The sequence below is a fragment of the Anabrus simplex genome, chromosome 8, assembly GCF_040414725.1.
Source record: "Anabrus simplex isolate iqAnaSimp1 chromosome 8, ASM4041472v1, whole genome shotgun sequence".
NCBI lineage: Eukaryota > Metazoa > Arthropoda > Insecta > Orthoptera > Tettigoniidae > Anabrus > Anabrus simplex.
Window position 1 is genome coordinate 55683313 of NC_090272.1, and position 17525 is coordinate 55700837.

General features: G+C 38.4%; 1 protein-coding gene across 2 annotated transcripts in view; it reads right to left on the reverse strand.

Annotated features, from left to right (window-relative positions):
* LOC136878774 (uncharacterized) overlaps positions 1-17525 on the reverse strand; it is a 284279-nt gene that overhangs the window by 40812 nt on the left and 225942 nt on the right. For both annotated transcript variants that reach the window (XM_067152241.2, XM_067152240.2), the window contains exons 3-4: positions 11049-11258; positions 6684-7220 (exon numbers count right to left, since the gene is read on the reverse strand). In XM_067152241.2, the coding sequence (XP_067008342.2) occupies positions 6684-7220; positions 11049-11258 (747 nt within the window). The remainder of the gene's footprint in view (positions 1-6683; positions 7221-11048; positions 11259-17525) is intronic.

A 17525-nucleotide genomic window follows, 5' to 3' on the forward strand; every position in this document is an offset into this window, starting at 1 on the left:
TGATGAAAAATTATTATGAACTTAAAACAATCAATGGATCAGACCCAAAATGCCCCATCTTTCCAGAAACTAACTTAACCCTCTTGGAGCCAAGAGCCGATCTAGTCGGCCGCTCCCCATCAGCTGGAAGAGGCCAGAGCTCCGCCTCCACTCTACTACTGTAAAGTGCCATGCCGTTTTCAGTGGAAATACATATATTTTAAAATTCGCGTATATCTACTGGTGTATAGCAAATGCCGGCATGAAATTTTCTACATATCGACTACGTAGAATAAGAAACTGGTTTGGAGTGATATAAAGAGTCAAAAACGTTTTATTGTTGTCGAAAACGTTTATTTTTAGGAAGAGAAAAATATTTTTGCACTTTCTTTCTCAATATCTACTTTGAAAAAATAATTTACGATACAAAAGAATATACGTAATTATGTATAATGTATTTCTAAATACAATTCTATAGAATAACTAATTTGAATGAGAAAAATAAAAACGTAACAAATAAAAATTCAAACATATGTCACTAATAAAAACAAGACAATTTTACTCACCGATAAAATTTGCGTGTATGTATCGAAGTTTGGCAAATACTGACAACAAATTTTCTATGTGCGGACAACACAGTATTAAAATAATTCGGAATTATTAAATAAGTAAAAAATAGTAGTTGATTATAGTTTTTGTTTTCAGAAAAAATAGTTTCTCGTTTTCGGTTGTAATATATGTTAGAAAAATAATTTTACAATACAACAGAATTTACGAAATTAAGAAATGTATGGCACTAAATCCGTGATTTGCTTTGACCTACTAAGCGACCGCTGCTCAGTTCGGTACCTGCACTTTACGAGGTGAATCATGGTCAGTGAGACAGATCCTCTCAGTAATTATTCTTGGTTTTCCAGACCGGGGTCCTCTCACCCTCAGATACCTCCTCAATTGCTATCACTTAGGGTCACTTAGATTGAGTGAATCTCGAACCAACCCTCAGGACCAGGCGAAAATTCTTGACCTGGGCGGGAATCGAACCCATGACCTCCGGGTGAGAGGCAGGCACGCTACACTTGGCCCGCGGAGACCGGCATTTAGGTAATGATAGAGGACTATATGTGACTATAAGGTTTAGCAGAGAGTAAGTGAAAAGTAAATTGAAGTGTGATATGGGCGGAGAATTAGACGGTAGGGCATGTTTAGGTCCAAGAACTTCCTTGAAGGAGACAGGAGGTTGAGGAATGTTGTCGGGTTCATTGGGACAAATTTCCACAAAATGTTCTCCAGAGACATCATCATCATCATCATCATCATCATCATCATCATATTCGTTATCACTAGTTTCATCTACCACCATATTCAGAGTAGCTTTAGTGCTGTTAGACACAATTAAACGTCTCTTCTTTAGCTGCGGTGATTCCGCGGACGTGTCCGGTATAATTTCGTCGCTACTCTCTGAACTAAATTCCCTATTGCTATACGATAAATCATCAGCGTTAACTTCGCACTGTTCTAAATACTGCATTAATTTATTGTCATCAATATCTGCTGAAAAATTATCACGTGAATAACATGCCATTTTCCTGTCACAAATCCACTCACTGCAAGGAGCAATCTCTTACTGACCGGTTAGCGGTATTTGTAAACACAGGAAACGACTCTTGTGAAAGGTATAACACCCTCTTAGAACTGCCAAAGCAAAGCCAGGCACCCGATAACGTGTAGCCTCTTTACTACAGGTTGTAACAAAAGTATGCACTCCACTATAGGTTGCCTCAAAATTACGTATATCACAGAATTTTAAGCCGGCCGATGTAATCGGCTCTGGCAACTTCCAACTGGATTGTTAACGGCCGACCAGATCGGCTTTGGCAATTTAAAGGGCGGATACTCGCACTACCACCTGGCACCAAGAGAGTTAAAACAATAGCATATACTGACCAACGGGCTGCTTCCAAAGCACAATCCTGAATCAATAATGCTTGTAGTCTAAAGGGGTCCAAAATTCAGATCAATGGCCCCTCATAATGATACTTATTGCTAGTAAAGTAGAACCATGGTATTTCTCATGTAGTGGTACTAATCACAAGTAATATAGGCTCATGGTGTTCCTCACATTGTGGTAATACATACAGATAATGTACCACAGACAGATAACGCAGACCTATGGTGTTTCTCACATAATGGTGCCACTCATAGGCAACTCAAACCCATGGTTTTCCTCACATAGTGGTACTAAGAACTGGGACCCGTACTATCCTGTGCTGTTCCTCACATAGTGGGTAGTAATCACAGGCAACACAAACTCTTGGTGTCGCTCATATAGTTGTACTAATAACAAGCAATGCCCAGATCCGTAGTGTTCCTCAGAACGCACACCCATGATGTCCATAACCAGATGCTGAAACACCCCCAGCAACCACAGCCTCTTTTTATCTCCTTAGGGTATTCAGTCGAACCTGGACAGAGGGGAGCCTCCGTTATAGTGGTGGATACTATACATGGGTACTTTAAACCCATAATTTCCACCCACAGATCCATGGTATTCCACACATAGTGGTGCTAATCGCAAGAAAAGTCGAATCACTGTGTTCCTCAAGTGACGGTACTAATCACGGGTAATCTCAATGTTCAAAATTCAGCATCCGCTGGTTGCCCCTTTCAGTTGCCTCTTACAACAGGCAGGGGATTCCATGGGTATATTCTTTGTCCCCCACCCACAGGGGTTGAAGGTCTACAATGTCCTAAGTTCCTATAGCTAATTACACTGACTGATTTCAAATGACTACAGGCACTTTTTTTTTTTTTTTTTCCAAACTGCAAAATTGCAAACAGTTTGCTAAATTTTACAAATTTGGATTGAATGGCAAAATATTGAAAAATTATTGATGAAATTATGTGGAATCCCTGTTTGATCCAAGAAGCATAATGTAAGGTGATTTAGAAAGTGATGAAAAATCTCATCTAATAATGCGAATTTCCATCCTACGAGAACTTTTAACATCTGAATATCTTGAACCATACAAAGTGTTTAGGGATCAAGTTTCTAGTTGATGTAAAGCATGTAAATATATTGATGTGATTGCCATTCTTCTTTCTGCGAAATCAGAATATAGGCATTTTGTGGAAGCTTCAGGACAGGCTTTATGGGTCCCAGTCAGTAATGTTGGCAGGATGAAATTTATCCTAGCATCCATGGAAATAGATCTTTACCAGTGATTTTCAGTTGTTTATTCATTATATATCACTTAGTCAAGCTAGTTTTCCCAGCATAAAAATTGCAATATTTTTAACACTACTCAGTTCTTGGAAATCACTCAGAACAAATTGTGCTGCTTTCTTTTGGATCTTTTCCAGGTTTTGAATCAAGTAAAGATGGTGATGGTCCCATACACTAGAACCATAATCTAATTTGGGTCTTACCATTGATTTATATGCCCTCTCCGTAACATTTTTACTACAATCCCTAAATACTCTCATAACCATGTGCAGAGATCTGTAACCTTTATTTACAATCCTGTTTATGTGGTTACTAGAGGCCGGACTATATGTATTATAAAAATTAGAAATATGTACATAAATATGTAGCTAAAATTGACAAATTATGTAAATATCTAATAAATAAAAAATATGTAACTTAATATCTAAGCTTTATTTGACGTATTCTTGTTCACAAAAAAGGCAACAAAACCAAAAAAGATTAAAAGTGCAGATGTTATTCAACTTCTAATTTTTCATTTGGAGGCACAGTTAATAACTAAATATTTTTTCAAATTTTTTCTGCTCATCAGATGCCTTCTGTCTGTTAGGATGTTCTTATAAATTTAAAAAAAGACCTTTCAACTTCACATGAAGTCACTGGCGCTTATTTCAAATGAGGAATGATATTGAAAGATACATTCTCATTCTGAGGGAGTTGCACAGACTCACCGTTAAGTATTTGGCATACATTTGAAAAACATTTGTATCTTGGGTTGGGTCCTTTTTCAATACATCATTGTATTTTACTGAAACACACTCACTGATTGCTCCCGGCACAACACTCATTTTACTGATTGCATCTTCCACTATAGACATAAATTCATGGAGGAGCAGTCCAGAAGTTTCCAGCTTCGTAATGCTGTTTGGAATCCAACTGAAATGGCTTGTGATGTATGCAGTCGATGAAGCCACCTTTGAATTTTGAAAGGCACTCACACACAAACGCTGCACTTTCAGGAGGAAATGTTCCCACTACTGAATTGACTTCACTGCTTCAAAAAATTTTTTTGTGGCCTTACCTACTTTTAAACACACCACTCAAATGTATTTGCCTACTGATGTCATTCCACGCCATCTCTCTACTGACAGCTCGGAACATACCACTTACTGCAAGTTATGAATCTCTTTTTATGGTCCGTATTGAGTTTCAATATAATATTAAAAACTAATTTTAAAAAAATTCCACCTTTTCAATAAAATATATTTTCTTATACATTGAAAATTTTACATTACTGTTAATTTCATAAATAGGACGTGTTTCGCCCTTATATTATGGGCATCATCAGCCAAGTTTCTACCTCGAAATAATGAAATTATGAAATCATGAAATTAATGAAATTAAAAATAATGTAAAATTACAATGTAATAATAAAATATATTATATTGAAAAGGTGGAAAGTTAAAAAAAAAAAAAAAATTAGATTTTAACATACCACTCAGTCGAGCAACTCATCTCCTTTCTACCCAGTCTTCCCAACCCAGACTTGGCAACATTTTTGTAATGGTACTCTTTTGTCGGAAATCACCCAGAACAACAACAATTATGTTCATTAAAGAAGTTCACAGTTTCTATCCATATTGCCCATCCGGTGATCACAGACTGTGGGGATAAAAGCACATCTGGTAACAATTTCTTGTAGCATTGCATGCGATAGGGAGATTTGCAGAACACGTTTCTTGTTGCTGATACTAAACCATTCACTTTAGGAAATGTTTTTCTTATGGTCTTAGCTGCTCAATGTAATACGCGGCATACATGTGAAGCGGACCATATTTGGGTAAAAACAGACAATGCAACCACAGCTTTAACATATAGGATGCAGCATCTGAGTAGAGCACCAACACTTTTTCTTCGTTAATCCCTAGCTCTTTAAGTCTGTTGTTGATGAATCGCGAAACTGTAATATAATTTGTCTTTTCTAATGGTTTGTAGCAAAATTAAATATGATTTACACGGATCCTCTGGATCCAATTTTCTTGCTAGGAGATTTGCAATGAAAGAACCCAGGGCATCGGTCGACTCACCAACAGCAGTCCATTTGTATGAATTGCCAAGTTCAGCTCTAGGCTCGTGGCAGTGTAGCAGGAGTTCAAATAGTTTATCTGGAGTGTTTATTCATCTGGAATATTGAAGTTGGAATATTTGAGTACGAATCCTTGAATGAGGAAAGCAATGGCAAACTACGTCATTCCTAGTCTTGCCTAGTACGCCTCATTTTGATGCTGCCATAGGTTTTTGTGGTTTTCCTATAACTGTATAGCCTTTGGTGGTGATATTTGAGGATCCAACCAGCCTCTGGGCTGATGACCTAACAGACAGAATCCTTGAAACATTGGCACTCCAAGTGTATATCATGGCATGTCTGCAGCAACCATTGCCATGCACAAATGTTTATTAAATTCACTGATAGAAGACTAAGAAGGTTCCAGTGCCCCTTGTGTAAAAAGAACTTGTTTCTTTGATGGAGCACATAAATAATAAATAGCATTTCTTATTTCTCACATGAAGATCGGTTTTTAAATGCTGTTCTAATTGTGACTTCATGGAGCACCCAATACGTTTGTCACACTATCTGCATAGCACGATTTTACCATCACTTGTAAAGGCTTCATCAATCAAAATCCAGTCTTTTAACTTTGACACTAACTGTGACTCAGAATATGGTTCAAGCAAGTGTTTTCTTTCATGGATTGTTTTTGCCAAGCGGTCATCCCAGCCGCAGGGTAACTTACACTTTGTGTCTTTCTCCGTAGTAGCAGGGATATGTCATTGACCCACCCTTCACACTGTGTTGTTACTTCTTATGGGATGTACAAACCATGAACATAGCATGATGAAGCCTCCGTGCCAGTGAAATTAACCAATTAAGGTTAAAATTCCCGATCCTGCCGGGAATCGAACCCGGGACCCCTGTGACCACAGGCCATCACGCTAACCATTTAGCCATGGAGCCGGGCAGCTAAGGGATGCAATTCTTTGGCAGAATACTTCACTTTAAATTAAACTATTTTTGAACTATTTTCAGGTGTTTAATTTAAAAACCTTATATCTATGTAAAATTAGTGATAAAAAGAATTGTGTTTTCTTTCAAATGTGTAATATCATTCAAAATATTTATAAATATGTAATATTTATCAAAATATTTATTATGCATTGAAATATTTAAAAATATGTAACTGCAAACTCCTGGAATAATAGTCCTTTTAGTGTAGCTTTTCTTTTAGCTACATATATGGGAACAGAATATGTAATTACATATAATCCGGGCTCTAGTGATTACTGTAATAAAGATCTTCCCTCATATTAACACCTAGGTACCTACAGTGATCTAGTGCAGTAATTAAAACTAAGAAGACTTCTCCTCTTGGTGAAACTTGTAACCTGACTTTTCACTCCATTTACCATCATACCACTGTCTGCGATCCATCTCACAACTTACCTTCAGAGTCATTGGGATGCTCCTCCACAGGAATTTCTGTGACATAATGAGTTGTTGGACTGGGCGGTACTGTTGGGAACACAGGATGACGAGTTGAAGATCTTAAATAACCTTGCTTATTTCGAGAACTCTTACTTGCACCATTTTGTTTCCTGAGGTGTTCATAGATGACTTCAGGATCTGTTTCTTTATTGTGACCATCTTGACTGTTATGGTTTTCTTGAGAATGCTGTGTTGTGGTTTTGATCTTATTCAATAAATGTGATGTTGCGTACAAAAAGTCAGCACTGATTTCATGTAGAGGGGAAATAGGTTGTGTGTTGTTGTACACCTCTCCGAGGTTGATAGTATTTGGAATATTGCTACCCGTAGCCTCCTCATTATATTGTGATGTAACAGGTCTTCTGGTTGATGCAGTTGATTGATCATAATTATCAGTTTCATCTCTTACTGTTGAGGTTCCTAAATTAGGGGCTGGCACAATCTCCATGAAGTCAGGGCGAGAAGTGTCGCTGCTCGCGGTGGATGGACTCGGAGCTGAAACAAAGAAATGTATAGTCATATAAATATTACAGTTACTCATGAAGGAAAGGAAGTTTGCTAGACGTGTCAGAACACATGCAAAGAAGACTACATTGTTTGAATAATAATAATAATAATACTGTAATTTATTTTTATACCTTTGTATGTGGCAAAGTTAGGGCTCATGGCCCTCTCTTACACTTACCACAATATACACAGTCACATCATTTGAAAGTTAATTAGACTGTATACAGTATCTAGAAACTACCTAAATTAATGGAATAAATTGTACTATGATAGTTTTTTTTAATGATTATTATTATTATCTATCAACATCACCTAACAATAGCTCTAAATCGTACTTTCTCTCATTCACTCTAACAAATTGTTCATGTATTTAAGAGCAAATCTCGACAAGACCATTGAAATGAGGTTATTGAAATGCTATTATGTATATTGACAGGGAGAGTGTTCCATCGCCTTGCCCCAGACACGAGAAAGGAGTGGTTGTGAACAGATGAGTGGTTCAACGGTATCATAAGGGTAGAAGTTGATCTGGTAATATGACCATGGATAGAGGAGAGGAAATTAAAATTTGAGGATAGATATTCAGGTGTAGATTCATTCAGAAGTTAAATTATTAGTGTCACAGTATGGAAGAAGAAGAAGAAGAACGAAATAAAGGAGATCATCAAAAGTTTGAAAAATAACAAAGCATCTGGCAAGGACTCAATTGTTGCTGAACTTCTGAAATATGCAGGGAATAACTTCTTGGAACAACTTGAAACACTCTTTCAACAGATCTGGTCCACAGGAGAGATCCCAGAAGAATGGAGGGAGGTTATCATCCACCTCCTGCACAAGAAAGGAGACAGAACGAATGTCAATAACTATATAGGGATATCACTTTTGCCAGTAGCCTACAAGATACTTTCTATAGCACTCAAGCGTAGAATAGAAGGACATATAGATAAACAATTAGGAGAATATCCAGATGGCTTTCGAAAGGGGCGGTCATGTGCAGAACAGATTTTTACCATTAAGACCTTAATCAAAACTAAGACATTAGCAGCAGATAAGAAAGTGATAATGACATTCGTGGATTTCAAAAAAGCATACGACTCCATAGACCGGGACACACTAATGGAAGTGCTTAAGGAATTTGGAATAGACAATAAGACAACAACCTTGATTCATCAAACACTAAAAAACACACGATCGCAGGTAAAATTTTTAGGAGAACTGTCAGAGCCCTTTAAAATCGAAACAGGTTTGAGACAAGGAGATGGCCTCTCTTCAAATTTGTTCAACTGTGTTTTAGAGAAAGATATCAGAGAATGGTGAAAAGAAATGAGTGAATTCAACTTTCCAAATGGAATTAGATTTGGTCACAAGAGAACTGGGCTTAAATTTGAATGCCTCGCATTTGCAGATGATATAGTCTTTTTTGCAGAGAATTTGCAAATTGCAATTAAGCAGGCTGAAGTCCTCAAAGAAACAGCAGACAAAACAGGATTGCAAATATCTTTTGAGAAGACGGAGTACATGAACATAAATACCACTGACCCAACCTGAACAATGAGGACGAAGTATGGTGACATCAAAAGAGCTACAAAATTCAAGTACCTAGGAGAGATTTTGACTCCAAACATGAATGAGAAAGCAGCAATTCAAGAATGTGCAAGAAAGATGTAAACTGTGTTTAGATTTTGTCAGAACACCTACAAATCTAAGTCACTCTCCTACCAGGCCAAATTCAAGCACTACAGCACGATAGTCAAACCTGAATATTTATACGCAGCTGAGACAATAGCGACGAAGGGACTCTCAGATTTGGAAAAGAAAGAAAGGAGGTTCCTTAGAAAGATTCTTGGACCCATAAAATCATCAGACAAGTTTACGTTTAGCATGAGACCAAACCGAGAACTATCTACCAACAATTTGAAAACATCACCGCCACAATGAAAAAGAGGAGATTGACGTTCTATGGACATATTAAAAGGATGGGATCAGAGAGACTCGCCAACAAGATCCTCACCTTCCAGGAGAACAGGAAGACACAAGTCCCATGGGTAAAAGAAGTCCACCGAGATTTAGAAAAATGTGGTATCACGGCAGAAGATATAACAAACAGAAAAATCTTCAGGCAGAGAGTTGCGGAGGTGAAGGACCTAGCTGATGAGAAAATCTTATTATCATCATCATCATCATCATCATCATCATCATCATCATCATCATCATCATCATCATCATCATCACAGCTATCAAGTTGCAGACCTTCTGAAATGTTGCCATCTAGGTGACCTGACTACCTATTTCAATATTCTGATCCTACTGCTGTTTAGCAATGAAAGTAACATTCTACAGGATAGTTCTTATGCATGAGTTAATTTAATTTAGTTGGGTGGTACTGAGTTTGTCACTAGAGATCTTTAACAAGCTAACAAGGCATGTCAAATTTTTGTCCATCTTTCAAAAATCAACTACTTTGGCTAGGGTTAAGGTGACCATTTCCTAAGATATATATATATATATATTTTAAAAAAGGGGCAGGAATGACATGGACCAAATTTGATGGATACCTTGGGGTATATTTGGGTAAAAGAGCCTATTCAGTCTCATACTCCCATGGTGCAACAGCTCTGATGGGCCTTGGCCTACAAAGTGACCACTTCTCATCCCAAAGGCCTGCAGATTATGAGGTAACATGCGCTTAAGGCGACGAATCCTATTGGCCCGTATTCTTGGATTTCTAGACCGGGGCCACTATCTCACTGTCAGATAGCTCCCCAATTGTTCTGACATAGACTGAGTGGACCTCAAACCATCCCTTAGATCTAGATATGATTTGGTTGGGAACTGAACCTGGGCCTTCTTGTTTAGAAGCAGGCTTGTTATCCACACACTGTGGGGCTGGTACTTATTTTATTAAATAAATCTTATTGTTTTTACATCCATAATTTTTCTGCGTTCTTATGACAATTTTCAACCTACGTTTATTGAGCAAACGAAGAACATAGCTTTAATTATAGTTTACAAAGGAGTTTTATGAATGAATTTGTACACTATGCTGCTTCTAGTACATCCAACAGCTTCTTTTTTCAATTCAACTATCATTATCAAATCCCATTTTCTAGCATTTCAAGTAGATAATCATAGAAATATAATGTGATGTTTTTAGGTTAACCTTAAGCAACACAACTAACACAAGCTTTTTTTTTTTTTTTTGAAACATTTAAACCAATTCTATTTGGAACCAGATGTTGTGTTAGTGATGCAACTTATTCACCTATGTTAGCAACAATGAGTCCAAAACAACCAACCTATCAAAAAGTAAAAGCAAAAAATATTGATATAGGGCCTACAGTAAAAACAAGACAAATGGGAGACTCTTTGACAAAACATTAAATTGTGGAATGATCCCACAAAATTAGGGACGTTTGGTCAACTAACCATAAAAGAACGTATGAACTTGGGATCATAAGTCGGTCGCTCTACCACTGTTCCTCCAAGGTCACTATTTATGATAATATGTGTTTAGTTTTTAAATGAATAGCTCTTATACATTCTTGTATTTAATATTTCAGTATTTCTGAACTTTGAGATTTGCAAAGATTATATTCATTTCTGGCAAAAATACTAATAAAATAACTACTTATCAAAGGGTAGATCAATTGTCAATATGGACTATAATGAAATTCATAACTTATAATAAAAATATGTTTTTCAAACCTCTGAGTTCACAGATCATTACATTTGATCCTTGGGGCTGGCACCTAGACTGTGACCTAGGAGTTAGGAAATATTTCAGTTATTGGAGTTAGAATATAATAGTACAAGTACCTGGAGTAAACTGCTGTACAGGCTGTCTTGGAGTGACACGAAACTGGCCCTCATGATAGGTCACATCTCCAAGGTCTAGAATAACGTCACCGTCTAGTGACACGACATCATCAGCAACAGAACTTGTTGCATCTGTAGTCCATCTTCCATCAGTCTTGCCTTCATAGTTCTCTTTGGATTTTGTAAGAACAGGTGCCATCACTTGCATATCTGAAGAGAAAAACGGACACATTTGTGAGATAAATCATTTGATTACCACACATAAATATTTGTACCTTTGCAGGTGAGACTATTTCTTCAGGTATGGGCTAGAACAGATTTATTACTTTCATTGACATTTCTCATCCTTGCCTTTGACAACCTGAAAGTTATTTATTTTTATTTATTAAAATGGTACATGTTTCACCTTGTATATAGGCATCATCAGCCATTGTCTTAACCTTGAAATAAAATCAGGCACCTGATTTACATGTAAATAAAATAAAACTAATCTTTTAAAAACCTTGGAGAGACTTGAACTAAAATTAACATATAGTAAAAGACTTGTACAATGTTGGTTTTAAAGATATTGCAATGAGTGAGGAGTTTACAATTGGTGAAAGTATTGCAATATTGCAAATCAACAAAGACAAGACTTATTGTATTGATTAGGTGGTCAAATTATTGTTATTTTTCCAATCAAATATCATCAATACGGATCAAAAATGATATTTATCACATGTAACATGAAAGTGACAGTGGTATGAGCGATGCTAGTAATGCCACTTTTTACACAGCCAGGTCCTGTTATGAATGGTGAGAAGATGTCACTCATAGGTATAGTATTGGTTGGTGCATGCATTCATTAGGCTTGGCAGACTGATACGTAATAGCAACTTCCGACTCAGTGACAAAAACAACGTGAAACTGCCTCACTACTCATTTCCCTAGTGCGCTTCTTCAGTGACATGATACATAGACAGTTTATGACAACTGATGACAGTGCTGTTGAAGATTAAATCGGCCTCCAGACTGAGCACTCAACATACATAAATATTACATATAGGAGTAGAGGAGGTTGAACAAAGGCATTCATAAAGACCTGTAATTTTCTAGGGGAAAAGAGTGTATTTTACCATTGTTTACAACTTTACATTAAAATTATACATTAAAACTTGCTAGCACTGAAACAGAGTACATTTAGAAGCTTATCATTCTGTTTCATACTTGATGTTTTGTTCAGAAGACTTTGCCAGATATTCATGGCAAATATATATAACAGAAACAACAAAGAAGCAAGAATGTCAATCCGAAGTCTGGAAACTAGAAAAGAGATTAGAACTACACACCAAAGACAAACACCAGCACCACCCTGGACAACATAATATGAACGGCAATAGGCAAGGGGGTCTGCATTTATAATGGCTGTTAAGAGAATTTTGATTTCTATCCTGTTATGTGTTTGTAGTGGTTGGTATCATGACAGCCCTCCCTTAAGTTTTGTTTCAAAACAGATGACAGTCGTGAAGTGTGCAAGGCGTGTGTTTTTATGTTACAGTGGAAGTGCTTTTGTCAATAATGGTGTTAGGAAATATTCCTGTACAATCAATTATTTTCCTTATAGATTAAGCTCCAAATTTATTATTACGGAACATTTTCTGGCGACCGTGACAGGACTTAGTTAAGATGGAGGAGTAGGGATGGGCATGAGCGCAGCTCGAGCGGCTCGAGCTGATGACATCACTGCTCGATCTAGGTCGAGCAGTACTCGAGCAGGAGTATGGCCTGCCATCTATGAGTGATTACCTTGTACTAAATCAGATGAGTGGCAATCTTCTTTGCTCTTTTAATGCTAATGAAATGAAACCAGTGTGTGTACAGGAACACAACTGAACAAACTATATCCTCACCCGGCAATTTCAGAAATAGCTTATTACATTTCGTACCATGAAAATAATATTTATAATGATAACGCCTTAACATTATTAACGGAATACATTGAATCCCTTACACAACATAGGAGTATATGGATTATATGGTTGTTATCCTAGAGTAATATTATCGCCTGAGAAATGATACGGCGTAATATGTAAGTAAGTCCGCCTCTGTGGTGTAGTGGTTAGCGTGATTAGCCGCCACCCCCGGAGGTCCGGGTTCGATTCCCGGCTCTGCCACGCAATTTGAAAAGTGGTACGAGGGCTGGAACGGGGTCCACTCAGCCTCTGGAGGTCAACTGAGTAGAGGTGGGTTCAATTCCCACCTCAGCCATCCTCGAAGTGGTTTTCCGTGGTTTCCCATTTTCACACCAGGCAAATGCTGGGGCTGTAGCTTAATTAAGGCTTCCTTCCCACTCCTAACACCTTTCCTATCCCATCGTCGCCATAACACCTATCTGTGTCGGTGCGACGTAAAACCAATAGCAAAAAACCCAGTTATATTATATCGGACGCAGGACTTCAGGTCTGTTCACATTTTTTTATTATGTAGGAGAAATAGTAAATATAGCATTATAATAAAACTGAACAGAATATATTATTAAAATGATACGTACAATGTTCAGAAGAACCAAAAATGGAAGTAGCGACCAAGTAACGAAAGGAAAACCACACAAATACTATCACTACGCAGAGCTCATCGCCATGTCGAGCAGTCACTTCCATTTGCTAAAAAAAAAAAAGTAATTCTGGGCATATATGGATTTAATAAACTGATGCGTCCACTATGACTTACGGTACGTATGTATTTCTGTAGAATGGACGCTATCGCTAATGACTCTACTTCTACTCTACGCGTAGTGCTGGAAGGTGAATATCAACGAGAATGAGTGCAGACGGAATTGTGGCTCGAGCCCTAACACACACTCCTGCTTAGCGCACATGCAAACCTACGTCATGAGGGGATTCCGTGTTGCTCGATCTGGCTCGACCATGCTCGACACACCAGTTCGTGACGTCAGCACTCGAGCCTGCTCGAGCGGGCGATCGAGTGGCCCATCCCTATGGAGGAGCTTAAACAGTATAATAAGGAAAGATCACAAATACGTAGACTATTTACGAGAGCACATGGCGAGTTTCAAACAAAAATATCTGAAGCAGTCGTAGATGCGGAAGAAATGTTGACATACTTCCGTATTTTAGAAGATAAGGCAATGCGGATGTTATCTTTGGATGAAAAGATTCAAGCACTTACGGGTGTCGAAGAAACGACAGAAGAAGACGACGCCAAGGAATTCGACACGGCAGAAACGTACCGGGAGAAGTGGCTACAAGCTAAGGTTAGGTTCGAAAGTAATTTTCAAGTGAATTTATCTGTTGGTGGAGGTGAGGCCTTAGCGAGTGAGATCGAGACTACGAAGAAAAGGAATTTCGGTTTACCCAAGCTACAGCTTAAACAGTTCGACGGAGATATAAAAAACTGGATTGGTTTTTGGGGACAGTTTAAGAAAATAAACGACGATAGTGATATCGACCCGGAAGATAAATTTCAGTATTTTCTACAGGCTACTGTTCCAGGTTCCGTGGCCAGGGAGCTAGTTGAGAGTTTCCCTCCGCCCGGAGCGAACTATCAAAAAGCAACAGATCACCTGAAATCCAGGTATGCCAGGGAAGAATTACTTATAGAAGTATATATCCAAGAACTTCTAAATCTTGTTCTACTTCAAGCTACCGAAGGTAGTAGCATTAGTATTGGAAGCCTCTATGATAAATTAGAAACACAACTGAGAGCTTTGGAATCTTTAGGTGTCACTAGTGATAAGTATGCAGCAATGCTGTATCCTTTGGTGGAGTCTGCATTACCAGAAGAGGTTATGAAGGCATGGGAGAGAGTTTGTGTATCTCATATATCAGAAAATGATCACGATCATCACCTAAGCAAGTTGTTACTGTTTATAAAACAAGAAGTGGAAAGCGAAGAACGTTTGTCACTTGCTCGCTCTAGTTTTATTGTGAAGAGGGATGACATGTTATGCAAGCCAGGCAAACAAGAGAGACTTCCCACTGCTGCTGCTTTGTACTCAGGTGAGGGTCAGAAAACTGAAACAGGTTGTATCTGGTGTGACAAGAGTTTCCATAGGTCTGCTGATTGTTTTAAAGTGAGGAATCTCCAGAATGGAGAGAAGAAGGATATTTTAAAGAAAAGGGGTGCTTGCTTTCGTTGTTTAAGGAAGGGGCATAACTCGAGCAAATGTAAAGCATTTGTGAAGTGTATGATTTGCTTAAAAAGGGATCATTGTGCTATCTTATGTCCTGATTTAGTTACTAAGAAAGAGGAGAGGGAAGGAAAGGATAATCAAAATAATCAAAACACTGAGACTTTAACTGCCTATCAAAATGCAGAGACGCTATTACAGACTCTTGTTGTGAAGGTTTCTGGTAGTGAAGGACCGGTCAAGCTTGCACAAATTTTATTAGATTCTGGGTCACAAATGTCTTACATAACCAAAGAAAGCGCTAGGAAGTTAGGACTACAAAAACTGGGAAAGGAAGTGATGTCTCATTGTTTGTTTGGGGGTGTAGAAACTAGCAAAGAGACCCATAATGTTTATGATGTAACACTACAAGCACTAAAAGGGGATTTCAAATGCACAGTCTCGGTGCTTGATAAGAAGAAAATATGTGCTTATGTTCCAAGGTTAGAAACTCAACATGTTTACCCTGTTCTTGCAACTAGAAACATTCAGTTAACAGATGTTGGGGTCAATGTTCCAGAGGTGTATTTGTTGCTTGGAGCAGATGTTTTGGGGAAGCTGCTTACAGGAGTTCTGATTAAGCTGGATGAAAATATGTATGCACTGGAAACCAGGTTAGGTTGGACAGTGATGGGTCAGCGAGATCTGGCTAAGGGCAATCAGTCACTAGTCAGTCTCACTTGTGGTAAAGCAATGGATATATCAGACTTGTGGAAGTTAGAAACTATTGGCATAAAGTCTCAGTCAAAGAAAGAGATGGAAGGGGAAGTCGTGAAACACTTCAATGAAACTGTAAGGATGAATGAAGAAGGGAGATACAAGGTTCGTCTCCCCTGGAAGGATGGCCATTCAGAATTGTTGGATAACAGGAAGTTGGCTGAGAAGAGGTTGGAAGCAGTCACTAGAAGATTGGTAAACTTGGACAAGCTTAAAGATTATGATGATGTGATTCAGGAGTGGATAGAATGTGGAATCGTGGAGACTGTAAATGAGAATGACGAGGTGTCAGGCCACTATTTACCGCACAGAGCAGTAATTAAGGAATCAAGTTTAACTACCAAAATTAGGTCCGTGTTTGATGCCTCGGCAAAGGACAGACATGGCAATTCGCTGAATAAATGCTTGGAGAAGGGACCAAATCTAATCGAGATTATTCCCAAACTTTTGTTGCAGTTTCGAAAGCATGCCATAGGGGTCACGCTGATATTAAAAAGGCATTCCTGCAGATAAGCCTCTATGAGGATGACAGGGATTTTCTAAGATTTCTCTGGTGGAAAGATTATTCCAAAGGCGAGGTCATCACATTGCGGCATTGCAGAGTAGTGTTTGGGGTTAAGTGCAGCCCATTCCTATTAGGAGCAACGATAGCGCATCACCTGAGTAAAGTTTCAGCTGAAGATCTGAAAATGGCAAGAAGCTGCAGAATTCTTTCTACGTGGACAATTGTGTCTAGCTGTGAAACCAAAGAAGAGATGAGTGAGTTCATTGAAAAATCTACTAAAATGATGAGTTCAGCACATTTTGAATTAAGAGGGTGGATAAGCAATTCACCAGAAAAATCAGAGTCAGAGAACATTGTTTCAATACCTGGTCTTATGTGGGAGGTGGTGGTGGTGGTGGTGATTATTGTTTTAAGAGGAAGTACAACTAGGCAACCATCCTCTATATAACGCTAATCAGAGGGAAAAAAATGGAAGGGATCCGACACTTCGAAAAATGAAAATATCAGCCAAAGAAAGACAAGGGCCACGAAGGGCGTGAAAATGAAAGACTCCCTAGCCCTCGCAAACCTAATAGCGTCGGGATTGGAAAAGAACAAGAGTTGACCAAGAGAGGTCGAATAGGATAGATTAAAGTGAGGAGCCTGGCACAAGTAAGTATAAGCAATGTCAGGACTCAGCTAAGGCCCCGTGGTCGCCAACCCACGCTCCAAAGTTCAGAGCCCATGGGGCCCCTTCGAATTGCCTCTTACGACAGGCAGGGGTTACCGTGGGTGTTATTCTACTGCCCCCACCCACAGGGGGGTCTTATCTGGGATGCTCGGTCGGATGAGATGTTCTGTATCATTAATACAGTTGAGCTAACCACACTTTCAACTTCTAAGAGAAGCTTACTGTCAATTGTACAACGTATTTTTGATCCACTTGGTTTCCTGTGTCCAGTAACATTAATCCCTAAATTATTGATGCAGGAAGCCTGGAGAGAAAAATGTGGATGGGACGAGGAATTACCAGAACAAATAAGAAACAAATTCCATTCTTGGGTGAAACACTTACCTTTGTTGAAACAATGCAGGATTCCAAGAAGAC